This window comes from Lepeophtheirus salmonis, chromosome 7 (assembly GCF_016086655.4).
Source record: "Lepeophtheirus salmonis chromosome 7, UVic_Lsal_1.4, whole genome shotgun sequence".
NCBI classification, from domain to species: Eukaryota; Metazoa; Arthropoda; class Copepoda; order Siphonostomatoida; family Caligidae; genus Lepeophtheirus; species Lepeophtheirus salmonis.
In genome coordinates, this window is record NC_052137.2 from 23,297,475 (window position 1) to 23,315,313 (window position 17,839).

General features: G+C 28.8%; 2 protein-coding genes across 2 annotated transcripts; both read left to right on the forward strand.

The window, feature by feature from the left end:
• The first annotated feature begins 297 nt into the window (after positions 1–297).
• Positions 298–783, forward strand: LOC121122251 (heat shock protein beta-1-like). Its single transcript, XM_040717237.1, has one exon. The coding sequence runs from the start codon at positions 298–300 to the stop codon at positions 781–783; it is 486 nt and encodes a 161-aa protein (XP_040573171.1).
• Positions 784–10,866: 10,083 nt separating this feature from the next.
• LOC121122249 (protein lethal(2)essential for life-like) lies at positions 10,867–11,262 on the forward strand. The gene has a single exon (XM_040717235.1). The coding sequence runs from the start codon at positions 10,867–10,869 to the stop codon at positions 11,260–11,262; it is 396 nt and encodes a 131-aa protein (XP_040573169.1).
• The last annotated feature ends 6,577 nt before the right edge of the window (positions 11,263–17,839 follow it).

Below are 17,839 nucleotides of genomic sequence, written 5' to 3' on the forward strand. Positions count from 1 at the left end.
TGAGTGACGTCATCAAGGACACAGCTTAATAAGTTTTTAGGATTGATATGCAGGACTCAACTGAACTGGATTGAGACTGCCCTAGAAGAGATTGCATTCTTTTGTCCTAAATAAGAACGAACACAACACTAATTAGGAGTGATGAAACCAGGGCTGCAGAGTCTGAGTAGGTGGCTTTTTTGGTAGAGACGGAGTCAGAAGTAGGAAAATTTGTACTGAATACGACTCCGGCTATAAAAGTTATAATAATTTATGTAAATAAAAATTATTTTATAATTTAGTGTCCTTAAAAGTTGTATGGAGACAACTTCTAGTTCTAAAGAATCACAGGTGAAGAAGTGCTCCTGCTGTACTAGACATACTATTGAACAAAAAAAAGAAAAAGGAATCCAGGAATCACGTGAGCAACAAGAATCCAAGGATACAAATGAAGCATTAAATCATTTTATAAACAAAGACAATCAAGTCATGCAAATCAAAGATGAAAAAGACAAACTAGAAATTACTTTGGATACTCAACAATTCGAGCCAGAAGAAGTACAAGTTTATGTGAAGGATGGATACATTCATGTTGAAGCGAAACATGAAAAGAGTTCAGAGAATGGAGACAAGTACTCTGCTCAACAATTGGTCACAAGAAATGCACTACCCAAAAACACTTTACCAGAGATTGTTGCAGCTAATCTCTCATCTGATGGTCTCTTAATGATTGCAGCACCAAAAAGGAGTGAAACACTCTTTTCTAATCAGATCACTGTTCCTATCGTTATGAATAAAAATTAATATATCCTTGTTACAAATTTACTTTACATGAAAGAACAACAACCTCAAAACAAATATTATTTAATATTAATTATTTTAACATTTTTTTAAAATTGGGCTTTCATTAAAATTATCAATATGGATAAAATAAAATACATTCAAAGTTTCAGACTCCTAGGTCCAACAGTGTGGGCACCCACATAGGACACACAAAATGTATTTAATATCAAGAGAGAGAGATTATTAATACAGTATTATTGTAATCCAGAGGTTGGAAATCTTATTGGCTTTGGGAGTCATGAACATCACATATTTTAAAAAGTAATTTCCGTAGGAGCCATACAATCTGCTTCATGGTAAATCAAAGTAAATGTATACATTTTATGTAAAAATAACACTTGTGAAGAATTATAACCAGGGGCGTCCACAGAATTATTTATATATATACTTTTTTTTTGAGGAGGGGGGCTTTTGGGCTTTTGGAATTTTAATTATAACTTACAATGAATTATAATTTTTTCTCTGGTGCATAATTTAAACCCACCATTGATCTTATTAAATACATTTTTTACCTCTATGTTGCGTGATTTTTTTTTATAAAATGCCAAATTTCAATCATTTTATTTTTGGGGTTGGGGGGGGCTAACAGCCCTTTTGATAACGTTGTGCTACACTAAAGATAGTAGATATCAAGATATCAGCAAAGTTGCAGCAATATTTTTGACTTGATCATTTTTTTAAAAGATCTGTCTCCGAACAAGATGCAGTCATTGACTTGTAACACATCACGGATACAGAGCCACACGACCTCTTGGTAGGGAGGTACAGGTATGAAATTTAATAAATGGTTCGATGCCCAGTTCTACTAATGCACATATCATAATTCAATTTCTGAGGAAACGGAAGTATTTTAAAATTTATCTGTTTATTTGAAGGTCACAATGGTATCCTTGGTACAAAACCATCTTCGGCAACAAAGTTACTCGTAATGATAGCTTTTTTTAAAACATAATACATCATCTTATTAATGATCAGTATAGTATCATTAGATACAAAGATTGGAAGCATCTATATATATATATATATATTTAATATTGAAACTTCAATTTTTAATGGCAATTTATGTGAAGACATTCAAGGTAACTACGTAAAATTAAGAAGCTCAGTTGAATAGTGTACTTTGTCATTTGTATCCATAACCTCATCTACAGCTAGGTATGTTCATAAGCACCAAGGTATTTTACACAAAAGATCTTCACAGATTAATTGATGATACAATGATAGGTTGTATCATAATAGAAAAGTATAAATATATAAAATTATTTATCATTCAGAAGTGACATGCAACTAGAAAAATAAAGTTTTTTGAATCACAATCTCTGAAAAATCTAATCGTCCTGGTATAGTAGATATATAAAACTAAGGTGTTTTCTTAGAAGAAGATAATACAACTTAGCCAATTTAACTTTTGATTCTTACATTGTAATCATATCATGGACCTTTCAAATTTCTTTGGAAAGAGCCTCAACCTCAAGACTAACCGGCTATAATAAATGCAAATAACACCTTCTTTTTTTAAAACTGACAAATTATATCTACAGTAGAAGCCGAGTCATACGTTATGGAAGATTTCAAAAAGATGAGCTCAGGAATGAGAAATTCTAAAAAGAAGAGATAAATGAATGACCATTTGAGTGTGCTCATAATAGACGGAGCGTAACCTTAAGGATTTGTTGTGGAGTTATAATTGTAAGCCTTTCTTGGACACATAGTAGAATTGAGTATAGATATAAGAGCAATTCTAGTAAATGTCTTTATTTATATCCTTTTCTCCTTCCTCCCTTGTCACAACTGGTTGTAGCTGATATAATGAAAAGTCATGGCAGCTATTTTGCTCTCATCAACAAATTTTGTCGATGACCATATTGATTTTCAGTTTCTTTTTTTTTAACATGCCAAAAATACAGACGATTTTCATCACTAGTTAAAACAACATTTAATAAATTCTCAAATACTATCTACATATTTTTGAGAATCAAGAATAATTCGAAAAAAACTACTAAAAATCAAGTTTAATATAAATACAAGGTAATAACATAACGCATTTACGACTTATGTTTGACTTCCACCACGCTTTTAATATTGTGTGTTTTGTCAAAATCTGTTTTTTCTTGCCCAGCATTCGGTACGATAAATTAAATTTGAAAATTATAGAACTAGTGACGTCATATACTATAAGTGGTTGCGTGTTTTGTCAAAATATACTTGTCTTGCCCAGCAGTCGGGTCAATCCATCAGATTGAAGATTATAGCAAGCCCGATTACAAGATGGTCTAACCTTGTATTTCTATTAACCTTGCTAAAAATGTGTTTTTACAAAATAATAAATCAAACTAAAGTATTTCAACTCTTGTTGTCTTATTACTAAGAATCATTCCTAAATATATGAATTTCTAGAGTATAATTTCTAGGTTTAAAAATATACCTATTGAAACAGGATTTGTCTCATAAATTGTACAATTTGACATTAAATGAGAACAACTTTCCTATATACAAGCGTTTGTTTAAAAAAGATCAAAAATGAATATTAGCTAAAATATTGGGATATGTTTTAAGTACATAGACATTTTTAATATTGCTGAACAAATAAATACTTTGCTAATTTGACCTACATGTCATATTTGTAGAAAAAGCCTTAATTAAAAGCAATATATTATGTATGTACATATTTCAGTGAGTGCAAAAAAGGGAAAAGTTCAAGAGTAACATATTATGCATATTAGGTGAATCATGAAATTCTTTTGGTATGTTCAGGAATAAAGTCGATGGCTATAGAGCAGTTTTTTTTCTTAGGAAATATGTAATATAAAGAACGAAGGTTTTTCTCTCAAATTTCTTTCGGAATATTTGTTCTTATAAATACTCCTTCAAGTTTTGGAGAATTCATCTGTATAGAAAATCTAAGCAAAAAGACTTTTCAGATATAGTGATTCAAAAAACTTTTTTGTTCTCGTTGCATGTCACTTCTTAATGATAAATAATTTTATTTTTTAACACTTTTACATTGTGACACAACCTAGCATTGTTTCATCCATTAATATGGTAAATGATTAATATTAATACAATTACTTCTAATAAAACGAGTACATAGGTTTTCGAGAGACAAAATGAATCAAAAATATATTTTTTCAAGGGTATAGAAAATACTAGGGATTTAGATATAGAAGTAATAATTGGATATATAATTACTCTTAATGACCTGAACTCCTCCACAAATTCCCTCTTATAGTAGTAAAAAATATTGTTGTCCCCAAACAAAATCTGTAAAGATCTTTTGTCTAAAATACCTTGGTGCTTATGAACATATCCAGCTGTTGATGAGGTTATGGATAGAAATGAAAAAGTACTTTATCGGACGTATGTTGGTATGCTATTTGAAGTTTATAAAACATATATATTTTTAAATTCATAGTTGTTTTACTAAAGTTACAATACCCAATAGTAAGAGTATTTGGGCCGATGAACCTCTGTGATCTACCTTAATTAACCAGAGTTATATAGTAAGATTAGTATAAAGTGTAGTCAATTTCCAGCTTCATCGTTTTCGTAAGAAAATTAGAATTTCAGGATCTTTCTTGACAACAACAAAACATTTATATTATAATTATTGGTGTATGTACATAGTATCTAGAAGTATTTTAAGAATAATTTTTAAATTTTTTTAAATTTCTTTGACCATTGTCAAAGTAATTTCCCGCTTCCTCCTTCGCCCAAAGAACGCTAGGTAACACTTTGATAGTAATACATATATTATTATAATCAGTAACCACTACCCTATGCGTTGCCATTTAAAGATCTTCAGCATACGTGGGCAAAGGTAATCACTTTTGTACACATAATTTGAAGCGGTAGACCTTGATATATTTTTACATAGTCTGTATAATATAAGTGTTAATATTGAAAGGTTGGGATTTGATGGAGATGGTTAGTTTCAAACTGTAGCGTTTATTTTTGATAAATTTTATTGCAATCCCTCTTGATGTAAGTTAATATATGGATATTGATAATTTTAATAAAAGCTCAATTTAAGAAATAAAAATAAATGTGAAAATAATTTATAGTAAATGATATGGACATTGATGTATTTTTTCTGGATGTCTATCATTAAAGCAACAAAATTATTTTGGGATCTATAAACATATTTATATGCATTGTTGGTATGTATGTAAGGTAAATTTCTAATAAGGATGAATTAATAATAGGAACAGTGATCTGATTAGAAGGGAGTGCTTCCTTCCTTTTTGCTGCTGCAATCATTAAGAGACCATCAGATGAGAGATTAGCCACAACGGTCTCTGGTCAAGTGTTTTTGGGTAATGCATACCTTCTGACCCAATGTTGAGCAGAGTACTTGTCTCCATTCTCTGAACTCTCTTCATGTTTTGCTTCAACATGAATGACTCCATCCTTCACATAAACTTGTACTTCTTCCGCCTTGAATTGATGAGTATCCAAACTAATTTCTAGTTTGTCTTCCTCATCTTTGAGTTTCATTAATTTATTGTCTTTGTTTTGAAAAAGATTTAATACTTCATTTGTATCTTTGGATTCTTGTTGCTCCCGAGATTTATGTATTTCTTTCTTTTCTACAGTATTTCTAGTACAGCAGGAACACTTCTTCACTTGTGATTCTTTAGAACTAAAAGATGACTCCATACAACTTTTAAAGATATTTTTTTGAATTTGATTAAAGTCGTTTCAAGTTGAAGAACGAATGGGATCTGACCAAACAAAGTCCCTTAGTGTTACAGGAACTCTTGAAGGGTGTTGAAGAAGAATTATGGACATGTTATTGTTGTTTTTGGACTGTTTACTTGTTGCTTTGATTTTCTATACTAATGATTACTCAAGATTTGCAGGATTATTTATACGAACAAATATTTCCTTCTACCTTAGAAGGACTCTGTTCTAATAAGATCACTGTTACTATCATTATGAATAAAAATTAGTTCATCCTTATTAAAAATTTACTTTAAATACATACCAACAATTTATATAAATATGTTTATAGATACCTAATTGATTTGTTGTTTTAATTATGTATATCAAGGATAAATTTGAAACAACCTGTAATATTCACTATGAATTCTTTCACATTGATTATTTGATTTTATAAAAAAATACCTTTGAGATCAAGTTGCATTTCCACCAATTAAACCGAATTAAAGGACGACTAGACTACATTCTGGTTCCTCTAATTATCGCTTTAACTCTCGCAGAATTCAAAGTACTACCGGAATACATCTCGGACCACTCTCCACTCTATGCCTCTTTCCTTTACTCAAGTAGAACTTACATTACAAGTTGGAAATAGAATGTATCGATTCTTTTAAAAATAGAAAATATCATTTATGAAACGGTTAGAAAACTTGACCAAATATAATATACACCTTCTATGGATTTACAAAAAAATTGAGTCATCTTCTACATCTACATTGAAGAAGAAAGAAATGGAAGCAGTAGCAGTCAGAAGACAAGTTTAAAAAAAAAACTCAAACTCTTAAAAGACACTCATGATACCTATGATATCAGTGCTAAGGATGAATTGAATTCTATATTAGAATAAAAAACATGAGCTTCTCTCATCCGAATGCACAAAAACGGTTTGAGTGCAACATTAAAGGGAAAACTTCAAATCATACAAATTTGCCGTTTTTTGAAAAATATCTTTTATGAAACTATATAGCACTGCCTATACAACAGGCCTGCTTTAAAATTAATATTTTATGAGGATATTTCAGTGAAAGAAAAAAAAGAAGGAAGGAGCTTAAGACGTAGGAACTATGATTGCGAAGTGTACATTTACATAGGTGAATCATGACATTTTTCTGGTATATTCAGGAATAAGGTCGATGGTTCTGGAACCTTCCTTTGCTTATAAAATATATTTTCTAAAGAACAAAGGGTTTTTCAAAGAGAGGGTCCATTGTTTTGTGCCAAACAGTCCAATTTCTCCAATTCAGGTCAAAGATAAAGAAAAATTAAAACTTTTTTAAAATCTAGAAACATGTCTCTACAATTTTTTGTTTTTTAGTTGGATCCTTTAAGGCTAAAACAACACTTAGTCATTTATAAAATGGCCTGGAAAACATACTAAATTTCATTTTTGGTAAAGATTTGTATATATTTTATATGCAAAATCACCAAATCAATAAATAGTTTTATAAAAGTTATAAATAAACATCACAAGGTATCACTTTCTTCGAAGTTTACGAAAAATTTTAAAAGTACTCAAATTTTTAAAAAAGGAAAAAATTGAGTAAGTGATGGAAGATTATTTATCTAAGCTTAAAAAAAGCTATACTGAAAAAAAAGTCAAAATGTATATGGATTTTTACATTGGAATGCATATGAGCTGCTTAATTCAACTCATAAAAAATTAATTAACTGAAAATTAAAAGATGTAGTATTTTTACATTTCCATATTTTGTCAAATTTTTCTCCCACAATAGATTTAATTAACTGCACTTCTTCATCATAACTTTGTGTACGACTTACAAATTCATGGTTTAGATATACCTCAGTTATCAACGCGTATTACAGATAAACTTTTGTGAATGGTTTTTATAAAAATCCCAATTTAGCTATAAAAATAGTACATAATGATGATCTTGATTTAAGGTGGATCCGTCTACAAGGGACTTTCACTTTACTGATGATATTTTAACACGTTTATCGTAGTTTTAAGAATGTAGATAAAAATATTAATTTTTTAATGTAAAAAAATGATTTTACAAAATTAAAAATGTCAATTTTGAATTGTACAAACTAAAATCAAAGAGTGTTTCCAACTTTTAAAAGTTAATTTCAAATATAAGTTGATAAATTTGACAAAGAAGTAGTTAATTAAATTATTCAAAGATTTCCTACACTATCAACTGAGCTTAATAATTTAATATTAGTACACAAAATAAATTTTGAAACAAAAAATATGGGTAACCCTTGAAATATTAATTTTTTAAAGGTTAAAATGGTTTTGTTTTTATTTTACCAAAACCACGACTTTGTTATAATATTGTGATCCAAAATGATCCATTTCATTTTCAAGTCTCATCTTCAAGATAATGAAATCAGGGGCCCATGATCTCAAATCAAGAGCAAAACAAAGTTGAAATTAGGTCAACTAATGTTATTATGTGAATAATAAAAATTTTATTCACCAAGATCTTCTAATACAATATAAAGAACGTAAAAAAACTACGGCTCTGAAACATATGAAACAGTTAAATTATCTTTATATTGTTTTTAAATTCTCAAACACCTATATATACAATTGAGAATCAACAAAATTGGAAAAAAACCCCGAAATAATTCATATACTTTTACATAATTATAATGTAATTCATAATTCTATGAATAATTCCTAGTAATTTTATTTTTATACAGTCCAGTCCTATCAGTTCTTGGGATCGGTCCCTTAAGACTTTAAGTCCTAGAGACTGGTCCTTAGCACTGTCAGTCATTCTGATTGGGAACACAAGAACTGATTAAAACAGAAGAAAGATAAAGTTGATTGACATTATCCAGGACCAAATATTATAAGTTTTAGGACTGATAAGTAGGATTAAACTGTATTGTACCTAGACCAAACTGGAAGGGACTGCAGTTTTTCTTCCAAAATAAATAAAAACACAACACTATTAATATATTAAATTTATAACTTTTTTTCCTTTTTTTAGGGCCAAGATATGATTGGGACAAATGTCACAGAAAAATATCACAAAGTGTTTCTTAGACAGAAATTCTAAATTGTTCTTGATAAAATGTTACTATATTTTATTAACTACATATAAATTTTCAATATTTTTCCTTGAATAGGTATATGCTAATGCCATGTACATATTATATTTGTAGGGCTGTTTTAAAATTAGTATATTATGTAGCTATTTAAGTGAGAGAGAAAAAAAAACAAGAGCTCAGGAGTTTCATTTTGATTATTATGTATGTTAATGTACTGTATCAATGTGTTCACATAGGTGAATCATGACATTCTTCTGGTATATTCAGGAATAAGGTCGATGGTTCCGGAGCCTTTTTTTCTTATGAAATATGTTAACTAAAGAACGGAAGTTTTTCTCTGGAATATTCTCCCGGAATCTTGTTCTTATAAATACTCCTTCAAATCTTGGAGAATTCATCAGTAAAATAAAATCTAAGCAAAAAGTAAACAGTCCACAAAATAACAACAACATGTCCATAATTCTTTATCAACATCCTTCAAGAGTTCCTGTAACACTAAGGGACTTTGTTTTGTCAGACCCCATTCGTTCTTCAACTTGAAACGACTTTAATCAAATTCAAAAAAATATCCTTAAAAGTTGTATGGAGTCATCTTTTAGTTCTAAATAATCACAAGTGAAGAAGTGTTCCTGCTGTACTAGAAATACTGTAGAAAAGAAAGAAATACAGAAAACTAATGAAAATTATGAGAGATTATGAGGAATTGTTGGGAAATGCCAGTGTGAAAAAACTAAAGAAGGATACCGTTCCAAGTTTGAAACTTTTCAACTCTATGGTGGATAATGGAAATCCTAATCCTCGTGAAGATGAAAGAGGTGAAATATTAGCCAAGAGACAGATGCGATGAAATGTTTCATCAAGTCATGAGAGAAGTTGAAACTATAGCCAAACAAGATTCTATTTTTGCCAAACCAAGAGTGTTCAAGTGAAACCTGATATGGCAACTACTGTATTCGAAACCTTGAACAATTTTCAGACTAAGTTGCTGATAAACAAAATCAAAGTGTTGCAGAACCAGATGCAATCACTTAAATAATCCCTCAGTCTTTATAAAAAGGCAAATGGAAGATTCTAGTCAAAGAAGAGTATTAAACAACTCATTAGAAAAGAACTCTTTAAATGGTTTACACCTTCTCAAACAAACATGATCATAGCTAAGAAAAATATAAGACACGATAAGAAAAGGAAGACAGCATTAATGGCCTTGCTTTAAATAGCCTCTCAAGCAGGACTTATAAGTATTTAAGGAACAAGAAGTTATTTCCTTTACCGAGTGTGACAACCCTCAAAAGGTGGATTAAAGATTTTGAAACACTTCCGGGAGTACAAAGAGATATCTTAAAAGTTATTGAAAAACAAGTTGAAGTCAGTAAGGAGCCAAACTATGAATATGGTGTCCTGTGTTTTGATGAAATGTCATTATCCAAAGAAGTGACTATTTGCCAAAGAACTGAGCCAATATTTTATATCAAAGCAGAGTCTCTGGTACTCCATTATCTTACTAAATGAAAACTACAAATTGATTAGTCATTACAGATTTTTTAATTATACAGCTTACCTATTTTACCATGATAACATCCACTATTTTAATTTTACTACAGCCATGTAAACAATAGAATAAGGTAATAATAAATTTTTTATTGTATTTTGTATTTCCTTACCTTCTCTTCTATTCAATTAGCTCCCTTTGCAAAACTTTTATAGTATTGAGTTATGATTTTTGTTTCATCTTTCAGGTCGTTATGGTTCGAGGTTTGATTTCATCCTGGAAACAAGCGATTTTTTATGATTACGATAGAGCGATCACCAAGGATTTATTGTTTCAAATTATATCTGAGTTAGAAAAATAGGAATCAAAATAAATGCAATGGTGCCTGACATGCGATAAAAATCCAAGATTACAGGATAACGGTTGATCAACCATCATTCGTAAATCCAGCGGATTTCAGTTGTTCAATTCACGATTTTGAAAATATTCTTCATGTATTAAGAAATCATTTCATCGATTAGGGTTCAAACTACAAGATGGCACAATTATAAAACCAGACTCTTTGAAAAGAATGCTACAAATTCACAACAATGATTTACGAATGAATTATAAATTGACCTCTAAAAATTTCACTTTTGTGAATAATAACAGACGACGCGTCCATTTAGCTACACAACTGTTATGCAAGAGCTCTGCTATGAGTCTTCGTTTATTATTTCCCAATGAAAAATACTTTCAAAATGTTGATGGTTTTGTGGATTTAATGAATATTTGGTTTGATGTTATGAACAGTTATGATCCTTACGATCCAAAAAATGACGTTGGAATTGGATTTGGAAAGTACCTTGAAAAACAAAAAAGAAGGTTCTTGTGGACACCTTCAAGATCATTTCATCCATGAATCCAAAGATACAAATGAAGTATTAAATCTTTTTCAAAACAAAGATAATAAATTAATGAAACTCAAAGATGAGAAAGACAAACTAGAAATTACTTTGGATACTCATCAATTCAAGGCGGAAGAAGTACAAGTTTATGTGAAGGATGGATTCATTCATGTTGAAGCGAAGCATGAAGAGAGTTCAGAGAATGGAGACATGTACTCCGCTCAACAATGGGTCAGAAGATATGCATTACCCAAAAATACTTTACCAGATACCGTTGTAGCTAATCTCTCATCTGATGGTCTCTTAATAATTGCAGCAGCATAAACGAAGGAAGCTCTCCCTTACAAAAAGGTTATGGTTTTTATCATTATGAATAAAAATTAATTCATCCTTATGAAAAATTTACATTAAAGACATACCTACAATACAGGTAAATATTTTTATAGATACCTAATTTTTTTGTTGTTCAAATTATATATATCTAGAATAAATTTGAAATAACCTGTAATATTCGCTATGATTTCTTTCACATTGCGTGATTTCTTTTTTAAATTTGGAGGTTACTTCAAGGATTAAGTATATATATGGGTCAATCATAATTATTTAAAGAGACGAAAAACTGTGGGAGCTATTAGCAACAGATGGGTTCATCTTGTAAAATTGTATAATTGTGTCCTCCTTCAATCCGACGAACCACTAAATTATAATAGCAGATGGAGAAGTTAGGATTATATTTTCAAAACAGCAGGCTTGACTTATATTGTTAAAATGATTATTCAAGGGCAGTTTCCGCTAGATACGAGGTCAAAAATATTTTATTCAATCTCTAGCTTACGAAAAAAAACCTTGGTCCAATGACATCTTTCTTCTTTTATTTTTTTTATCATTTTGATCTTAGAATGGTAAATTTTTGAGAAACTTCTAAAAATTAAATTTGAAATCTAAAAAGTACAATAGTTTACGGAAAAAAAGATTACTGAAATTAGCAAAGAAGAGGACTTGCAAAGGAAGGAGAAAAAAAATTATTTCTTTGATAATATTGTAATCAAAAAGGAAAAAGTAATTAGATTTCTAAAGAGAAGGTCCAGTTATAGTCATTTTTTGTTCTTATCACGGCATTTTCTCTGACTCAGGAAAAAAATACAGAAAAATTAAAACATTATTTATATCCTACAAAGCTTAAACAATAATAAGTCATGTAGATTAGGAAGGAGCTTATTTTTTGCAAGGAGAGTGATTGAAGATTAGTGTGATAATTTTTTTTTTTTTTTAAATTTAGGTTAAAAATTGATTCATAATTGTGAAAAAAACTCTAAAAAAAGTTTAAACAGTTTTGAAAAATATTTAGAGGTAGCTTAACGGCCCAAATAACCTATTCCATCATATGGTGTCTACAAGCAAATGGTAGAAGTTTTTTGCATAATAATATTTGAAGTGTAACAAAGTTCCATTATTCTTGTCAGTATTTAAACTTGTAGTGTCAAAACACATTGCTTTGATTTTGAGCTACTCTATAATTATTCTTGGCATAGAACTCATTTTTTTTTTCCACCTGTCCCTAAATTGTTCTGGGCTTACCTCCATTGCGTACAAAAATGCATTGAGAAAAAAGAGTATATTTGTTACACTTGATCAGAGTAGTATAAAATGAATTGGCTTCTTGCGCAATTCGTTCTCGATCAGAGGTTACTTTTCTGGAAGTAAGACGAAGGGCTTTAACTTTTTTATAGATTTGTTTAGAGCCCTCAAGTTCTATGATTTGAAGTTTTCCCTTTAATGTTGCACTCAATCCGTTTTTGTGTATTCGGATGAGAGAAACTTATGTTTTTATTCTAATATAGAATTCAATTCATCCTTAGCACTGATATCATAGGTGTCATGAGTGTCTTTTAAGAGTTTTAGTCTTTCTTAAAACTTGTCTTCTGACTGTTGCTGCTTCTAATTCTTTCTTCTTCAATATAGATCTAGAAGATGACTCAATTTTTTGTAAATCCATAGACGGTCTATATTGTCTTTGATCAAGTTTTCTACCCATTTTATAAATGATATTTTCTATTTTTAAACGAGTCGATACATTCCATTTCCAAATTGAAATGTAAGTTCTACTTGAGTAAAGGAAAGTGGTATAGAGTGGAGAGTGGTCCGAGATGTATTCCGGTAGTATTTTGAATTCTGCAAGAGTTAAAGCGATAATTGGAGGAACCAAAATGTAGTCTAGTCGTCCCTTAATTCACTTTAAATACTTTTTTTTGTATGAGAAAGTCATTTTTTGAGTTAACTAATTAAAGTGTAGGCCCAGATCCCAGATTCCTATGCAGTAAATTTTATAAATTGATATGATAATTTTGTATTTATCTGTTCACAACATCTTTTGTTGTATTACATAAGCTTCGTAACATTTGATACATTCATAATAATACTACAAAAATAAAAATATATTATTTAATCCTTCTTTGGACTCTGGCTCAAGTGACTTAAGAGATAATTTCTTCCTAAAAATACAAAATATTTCAAACATTTTTTTGTCTGACATATATATATATTTTTTTTAATAAAATTTTGTAATATAGGTATTTATTCTTAAATAAAGGTGATAAAAATGTCAGTAAAATCAAAGTAATCGAAAGGTCACTTTTCACTTTATCTAAGATAAAAATATGTGTACATGGAAATTTTGTATATATCAGTCGAATTGTTTGACTTCTATATGCTAACATTGATCAGGGGCAATTCTGCTCAAATCAATAGCAAAGCAAAGTTAAATTTTTTATACGGTATACTTTTAAATATACTAATTTTATAAACTAAAAAAAAGGTTTAAAGTAGTTATTTCTTTTTATTCTCCAAAAAACTATAATGTTTTACTATATTGTCAAAAATGAGGAATTTATTAGATTTCCATAGAAAAAGTTTCTTTTTTTTTCTTTTTTCTACCTTATAATTAAATTTTCTCATATTTTAGTAAAAGATACAGAAAATTAAAATATTTTTTAATTTGGAAACATGTTTCTACAAACTATAAATATTATATTCCTTTGTCTTTTATATATATATGGAAAAGATTCATGTATGTTTATATATTATTTTTATTCTATATGAGTTTGCGTTTAATAATGTGGATAGGATTAATATTAATAGTATATTTAAAACCATGAAACAACATTTTGGCCGGCAGTCTGAGACCCACAATTATTATAGTTATTTAATCTTTAGAATACAAAATGATAAATCTTTTAACTTTTATAGGTTTTGCCTTTTTAAGCCTTTTTTTTTAATCAAGCTTTTAGCGTATAACTACTATTCAGAACCATATTTTGACATGAAATAACTATATAGATGAAAATCAAAGTGATAACAAATTTATACAAACATTGCATCATTTGGAAAATGAACCATTTATTACTTTATCTTGATTGCAATCAATAAAAAAATGTATATAACTACCAAAAAACAGATTAATATAAAAGACCTTACTAAGAAGCTAATATCTTTGTTATTTGTTTCTTCAAGTTTTCAATTTAAAAAAAAAACCTATAAAATTGGTCGATTTTGATTGATTTTTGGTCAATTTAGTCTTTAATATTTACTAAGGAATTTTCATAAATTAAGCTGGTGAAGTTGCGTTGAATATAGATTACAATAATATTCTGCAAAAAAAAAAATGAATTGCTCAGGAGTTTTATATCTATCAACTATTTTGAATATGAAGCATCCTTTTTTCTTTATTTTAAAATTGACAAAATGTATTCTTGTCTTTAATTGTATACATTACAGGAATCCCATTGCACAGATGGGGAATGCCACTATATTCTTTTAATTTCAACGGCTCGTTCTTCGCTTTGACAAGCAATCAAATAGAAGATAAGATACATGTTACATACAAAACATTAGAACTTTACAACAACACTGTATGTAAATATATATTTTAGGCACCCTCAAAGATAGCAATAATTATAAACATAATCAAATACAAAAATTAGAGTAATCTTTGAAAAAATAAATAGACCCCTAACAGAAAGTGCGAAGGTTTTTTATTTTTATTATGTCAATTTTGAATAGTACAAACTAAAATCAAAGATGTTTCCAACTTTATTAAATTAATAAATTAATTTCAAATATAAGTTGATAAATTTGATAAAAAAAAATAGTTAATACTTATTAAAAGATTTTATATACTGCAAACTAAGATTGATAATTTAATATTAGTACATAAAATAATTTGAAACAAAAAATATGGCTAACTTTTGGAATATTAATTTTTTAAAGGTTAAAAATTGGTTTTTATTTTACAAAAACTTTTTTATAATATTGTTATCCAAAATGATCCATTTCATTTTCATGTCTCTGCTTTAAGATAATACAATTCTCAAATCATCTCAAATCAAGAGCAAAACAAAGTTGAAAATAATGCATATATGTTCAAAATAACGTCAATTGAAGTTGATTGAAATTTAACTCATGAACCTTTTTTTAATTTCTTTATCATATTGCAAACCAACTATTGGACTGATAAATATCAAAATGTTCAATTACATTTAATTTAAATTCAATTCAACGAAAAACAATTATCATTTGCATACATTTTGTTATTTTTTCTTGATGATGTATCAAATAAATTATGACTTCTACCTCCGTATTGCAAGAAGACATATCCTTCCTCTTACACCAGTGAGAAAAAGGATGAAAAGGGTCCATGGTTTGATTTGATAAAAGCCCTGCAGCCGAAGAACAGCCTTTAAAAAAAGGCAAGAGGGGGAGCAAGGCGGAACTTAATCATGCCATCTTCTTCATTAATCTCTGAAGCTAGTACTTTTGATGAGCAAACTATTGAAATTATGGATGACAATAGTGAAGATGAAATGCCAATGTATACTCCAAAAGAAGCAAAAAAAACAACAACAACACTTTCTGATCTTTTACCTGCCCTTGATTGAACCACTGAAAATCAGTTTTTATATTATTAGAAGCAGGTAAATACTGGGCCACAATGTTAAAGAAATTTCATTTAAAATAGAAAAAACTCGTCAAAATAGGGCAAAGCACAGACTCAAAAAATATATATGTATAATATCAAAGTAAAGTTTAGTCGAGAAGCTCCTCTTGTCACACATTGGAACGGAAAAATCATTCTAAATCTTAATGAAACCGAACAAAGGATCGATTATCTGTGTCAGCTTCCAGAAAAGGAATTTCTAAACTATATTGAGTGGACTAACTTTCATCTGGGACAGGAGAAGAACAAGCGAATACTGTATTTAAAGCAATTAAAGAATGGAATATTGGACACAAAATCTTTAAATAATGTGTTTTGACACTACAAGTTTAAATACTGGCAAGAATAATGGAACTGGTGTTACATTTCAAAAATTACTATGCAAAAAACTTCAACCATTTCCTTGTTGAGACCATATATTGGAATTAGTTATTGGAATTGTTTTCAGCTCCAAGATATTGCAAGAAGATGTAATGTATCGAGTACATAGCGATATATAATTAATATTTCTACACTAATTAAGATGTCCCTACTTATACATATGTCCGTACTATGTCTGTATGTAGATATTAGGCCTGCTTTAATGTGAATATATTATGTGTGTATTCCAGTGAGATAAAAACAAGGGAGGAGCTCAAAAATGAGATAATATTCTCTATGTAAAACGGAGTGTACGCTTTTATAGGTGAATCACGACATTCTTCTCGTATATTCAGGAACAAGGTCGATGGCTCTAGAGCCTTTATTTTCTTATGAAATATACTATCTAAAGTAATAAGGTTTTTATCTCGAATATTCTCACAGAATATTTTTCCTTATAAATACTCCTCCAAGAATTCATCAGTATATGTTAAAGTTAATTTTAATAGTACAAACCATAAAAATAATATGTTTCAAATGTTTTTAAATTAATATCAATTTGAAATTTAAGCTGATTAATTTAGTAAGAATAGGTAATTAACTAATTTATAAATTTTTTATACGGTGTACTTTTAAATATACTAATTTTGTAAACTTAAAAAAAGGTTAAAAGTAGTTATTTCTTTTTATTCTACAAAATACTATAATTTTTTACTATATTGTCAAAAATGAGGAATTTATTAGATTTCCATAGAAAAAGTTTATTTTTTTCCTTTTTTCTACCTTATAATTAAATTTTCTCATATTTTAGTAAAAGATACAGACAAAATTAAAATATTTTTTAATTTGGAAACATGTTTCTACAAACTATACATATTATATTCCTTTGTCTTTTATATATATACTTTAATGCTAAAATAATACTTTACAGGTCACAGAAACACAATTTTTTTTGGGATATTAATATAATTTTTTATGTCTCTGCATTAAAATGATGGACTCATGGCCCATCATCTCAAATCAAGAGCAAAACAAAGCTGATATTTTGTTGACTATTGTTAATGTTTGAGTAATAACGATTTTTTGAACAAACTCTTCTAATATATGAACCTATACAACATTTCAACATTTTATATATCATTAAATATTCTGAAAGGACATTTCAAGATGTATTAAGTGCATAGATCTTTTCAATATTACTGTAAGAATAAATATAAGGTTCACTGCATCTGCATATTATATTCCTACCCTCCCTCATTTTACCCGTAGTTTTTCCCTCTACGAGCCATCCACCCCCTTAGCATTTTACCCCCTATTACAAGAAATAGCAACCATTTGACCAAACATTAAATCTCTTAAGAACGATACAAACGTAATTATTAATTTGACTCAATGACGTAGGCATAAGTGATTTATCAGACTTCTGTTGACGTCATCACTTATCATCGCTATTTATTTAAACTTTATTATTATAATAAATATTATTTATATAGTCATGAAGATGATAATAAATTAAAAAGGTTAATTGTATTCCATTTTTAATATATG

What these genes read in the sequence shown, in the direction of transcription:
- LOC121122251 (XM_040717237.1), top strand. Translation starts at nt 298, where the DNA reads ATGGAGACAACTTCTAGTTCTAAAGAATCACAGGTGAAGAAGTGCTCC.
- LOC121122249 (XM_040717235.1), top strand. Translation starts at nt 10,867, where the DNA reads ATGACGTTGGAATTGGATTTGGAAAGTACCTTGAAAAACAAAAAAGAA.